The sequence below is a fragment of the Lampetra planeri genome, chromosome 45, assembly GCF_965212315.1.
Source record: "Lampetra planeri chromosome 45, kcLamPlan1.2.h2, whole genome shotgun sequence".
NCBI classification, from domain to species: Eukaryota; Metazoa; Chordata; class Hyperoartia; order Petromyzontiformes; family Petromyzontidae; genus Lampetra; species Lampetra planeri.
Genome location: NC_136151.1, coordinates 4,291,434 through 4,295,864, shown reverse-complemented (window position 1 = coordinate 4,295,864; position 4,431 = coordinate 4,291,434). Strand labels below are relative to the sequence as shown.

At 52.4% G+C, this 4,431-nt stretch overlaps 1 protein-coding gene across 1 annotated transcript; it reads right to left on the bottom strand.

The window, feature by feature from the left end:
• Positions 1-206: 206 nt before the first annotated feature.
• LOC144733030 (uncharacterized) lies at positions 207-3,557 on the bottom strand. The gene has a single exon (XM_078614755.1). It carries the CDS (start codon positions 3,194-3,196, stop codon positions 917-919), a length of 2,280 nt encoding a protein of 759 aa, XP_078470881.1. The 5' UTR covers positions 3,197-3,557; the 3' UTR covers positions 207-916.
• Positions 3,558-4,431: the final 874 nt, after the last annotated feature.

The following is a 4,431-nucleotide window of genomic DNA, read 5'->3' as shown; positions in this document are numbered from 1 at the left end:
TTACAAACAACAGCGACCCACGTGTGGCCGCTTGCTCAGTCAGTCTCGCTTAGTAATTGGTCTCGGTCAGATGTGCACTCATTCGCTGTGAACTCTGTGCAGTATTTTGTGTATTTTTGCATTAATTTTGCAATTAGCCATGGCCTCTAATCAAGTGAAGAGTGGTAATGTTGGTGAGAAGGTTTTAAAGAAAATTGAAATCGAAGTGAAGAAGGAAATTATTATTGAATTGCTCATACGAAAATTCTCTCTCTCAGAATCGACCGACTGATGTAGCAGACAAAACAATCATCTTGTTGAACGATTCTAAACCTTGACGCGGCAATGTTAGTTTTCTCTGTTGTTCAAGGTTTTCTCAGTGTTAATCAATGTTTTTACATTCAGTTTACTATTACACTGTGAATTCTATGGCATAATTAAGTATTTTTGTGCTTAAAAATCTTTAAAAAAACAATATTTACATACAGTTCATAGGAGTCTGGAATGGATTAATTATATTTACATACACTCCAATGGGGAAATTAGGTTCGAGTCACAACCAAATCGGGTTGCGACCAAAGTTATGGAACGAATTATGGTCATGACCAGAGGTTCAACTGTACGTGACTTTACCGAAAAAACCAAAGAGTATGGGAATCACCACCCTGAAATTTTACAGATGAATTGATTCCTCTATGACGTCCAAAGAATGGATGGGAGGGAATGCTGTAGTTACAAATAGTTGTCGTTTTAATTGTGTAAATATATTTAAAGTGTTTTGTTTACCCTTCCTATGGCGTTGTACTCCTATCGGTGTTGTTTTGCGGCTTGTATTGTTGTTGCAACGTTCTGACCCCGTGTGCCTCCTACTGGAAAATCTCTAAACAAAGAGCTTTATAGAGTTTCAGATTTCCTACTCTTGCCACAGTATAAATTATCACTTGCCCTGACAGTCTGTTAACAGACTAGGTTTAGATAATTTCGGCTTGGCTGCCAGACCGACCTCAGCGGCTGGCTCCACCATCGCGTCAACGGCGGAACGCTTTCGTTTCGTCGCACGAGTGGGGCCTCCTTCAGTCATCGGGTGGTCGTCGATCTGCGAGCTGATCTCGATCGGGACAGCTGGAAAGTACGGCAGGTGTTCGGGTGGAATTGAGAAGTACTTCTTTGATAGCGAGGCCAGCTTCTTGTTTGATAAGCTGCTGACAGGAGCCGTCGGCAATCGGATCGACTCGAATGTCCCCTCCTCGATCGTGTTGACGTTGGTGCCAAAAAGATCCTGTAGAATGGATCGCCGAACGAGATCTATGTTCTCCGGCACGATCAGCGGGACGCAGGTGACCTCGTTGTCCGGGGTCGAGCTCAGGTGTCTCATGCTGAGCACTCCTTCATCGACCTCAAAGAAGTAGTTGGACGTGTATCGGGGCGGCATCGACTTGAAGTGCTTCTTCAAAAGACTCTCCCAGCCCGTGTAAAAAGGGCGTTGGGCATCCTGATGATCGATGAATGTCGCCTCGATGCTGTTGATCAGGTTGACAGTATCGACGATATCCAACGGCGTGTAGAAGTTCTTACCCTTCATCGAATTGCGACACCATGTAACAACTCGATCGGCTTGGTTGTGCGAGTGCCCCGGCATGAGGTACAACAGAACGACTTTGCGGTAGAACAAGAGCGACAGCAACGCAAAGAACATGAACACGACTTGAGACTTGTTCTGGCCAACACAGTTGTCCAGAATCACCACCAGGGTCTTGGACATCGCGCCCGGGTTCTTGGCGAGCAGCCGCATGTGGTACACGAAGCGGAGACTACACAATGTGTCCGCATCCTTTCCTTGGGCGCGCTCGTCATAGAAGATCACATTGTTGATACCGCTCGTGATATCCGCCAGCACGAAATTCTGCAACATCAGGTTTGAATCAAAGTAATCGGCGGACGGCCGCATGTGACCATAGTGTGGCATGGCGAAACTACCGCCAAATTCCTCAATCTGAATCTGAATCGTCGGCAGGTGACTCGATTCGTGAGCAGAGTCGACAAAGTCGGGTTCGGCGTCGTCGTAGTGGTCCGGAATGACGGTGACGGGGATGTTCTGATCAGGAGCGTGCCGCTTGACGTACTCCTTGACGAAAGTGGACACCGTCCGGCGCTGGTCGATGGCCGCATCGAGATGCAAATTCTTCTCCTCCAGTAGGCGCTTGCGCTCATCTGCTGGAAGATCCTCGCACGCGAGCCGGACGTCGAGGTGAACGCAGCAGTCGCAAACGTCTTCCGTGGTGCGCGTCAAGCGCAGTTCAGGATAGAACATGTGAACGTATTGAATCCATCGCGAATACGACACGACTCGACACCCCTTGACTGCATCCAACTTGGCCTTGTATCGGCGATAAAGCTCGGACCAGGTGATGTTGGGCTCAACAAAGTACTGTCGAGGCCGACGATGAGAGCAGGGAAAGTCGTCCTCGATTTCCCACGTGTTGGCATTCTCCTTGATGGCGTCGAGATCATCATCAGCAAGGGCGTGATGTGGAACTTTTGGCGGGCGTCGCGTATGCAGCGTTTCGATGCCATTCTCGAGGACTTTCCGCAATCGATGGATCCTGGAACCGCCGACCGGGATGATCGCACGAATCACCCTCTCCGACAGGCCCTGCTGAAGCATCTGCAGGACAATCCTCTCCGACTGTTGCCACTCAGATCCGCTCCGGTCGGTCTCCATCGACTGCCAATCGTCCCGAATTTTGCGTACAGCGTCATCACCGAGAATGCTGATGGCGCGGGCCATTGCAGTGTCCTTGCGATTGCAACGTTCACGAACTTGACGAAGCGGGACGTTTTGCTGCGATCCACCACTGCCGCCCACCCGAGGACCGCTTTCGCTGCTGGACAGAGTTGACAATTGTGAGGACGAAAGTGCTGTCGACGTAGCAGATGATGGCGCCGTTGTTGCCGATGATGTCTGGCACGAGGCCGTAGCCGTCGACGCTGGGAACGTGCCGCTGGAAAGGCTGACGTACTCAATGATGCGCTCCATCCACCGACTCGCGACGAAATTGCCGCCGAATGTCTTCCGGAAGTCCTCGAGAACGGCCAGCGATTTGCCAAAGGTGGACGCGGGCAGGGATTGCCAATGATCCTGCCCATACCCGAGCATGGAGTGCATTCGCTTGTTCAGCTCTGCTGCCCTTTTGTTCTCGCTGCGTTTGGACGACATGACAACAGAATGATCCACGCCGGGTGGGTCGCGGCGTTTATGTGCGCGGTGGGACGGAGTCGCCAACAATAAATTAATGACGATTTTGACTTACGTTCATTCGGGATCCCCGCGGGGTACCCGCCATGAGGTTCAAATGTCCACGTGATGATGGTGATGATGATATCAGCAGCCTCTTGGTTGACCTGCCATCATTGTGGTGATGCCAGGTCGCTTTGTCTGAAACAAAGAGCTATACAGCAGCTCAGTGAGGGGACCTTACACCTGGCGAAATAATAAAAGTGGTTTAGAGTTGACGGCAAAAGAGCTTCACTGCTCATCGGATTGCTCCTGCTTCTGCAGTCATTCAAAATCGAGATTCTGATTTAGATTCCCGTAAGCTTTCGATTCCTGGAATCTTAATTCGGAATCGATTCCGCCTGGCAGTTAATAGCGAGAATCGCTCGAAACTCTTCGAATCGATTCGTGCGTGTTCGGAAGAGGATGGAAGGGGAGGGGGCTGCGAGATGAGGAATCGATTCTTCGTAATTGATACGGCGAGTTGGAGAGTAAATCGTCGATATAATGAATAGCTTCTTAAGAGGAAAAATTGCCGAGGTAATTAAATCGCTTCATATGGGGCGGAGTCGTCGTGATTGTGGATCGAATCGATTCTTGGCTAGAGGGGGTGGGAAAATCCCGGGATAGGGAATCGATTCCAGGGGTGAAATCACCGAAGTAGCGATTCCATTCTTGTTGCGTGTGGTGGGATGGGACTGAATCGATATAATACTTTATTCTAAAGTGCCGGAATCGTCGAATTAATTGATTCCTCGATCCCCTCCTCTACCCCCCAACCCCTCTCACCCCGCCCCTCCCCCCACGCCCACTCCCCCCCGCCCCTCTCCTTCCCTCCCCCACCCCTCCCCACCCCTCCCCCCACTTCAACCCGTCTCCTCCCGCCCCCCTCCCTAACCCCCCTCCCCCCACTCTCCCCCCGCCCCTCCCCACCCCTCCCCCCACCCCAACCCCCCTCCCCCCGCCCCTTCCCACCCCTCCCCCAACCCCTCTCCCCCCGCCCCCTTCCCCCACCCCATCCCCCTCTCCCCTCCCCACCCCTCCCCCACGTCAACCCGTCTCCCCCCGCCCCTTTCTCCCCCGCCCCTTTCTCCCCCCACTCCCCCCCCAGCCCCGCCCCTCCCCCACCCCTCCCCCCCCACCCCCCTCCTCCCCCCCGCCCCGCCCCCCTCCTTCTC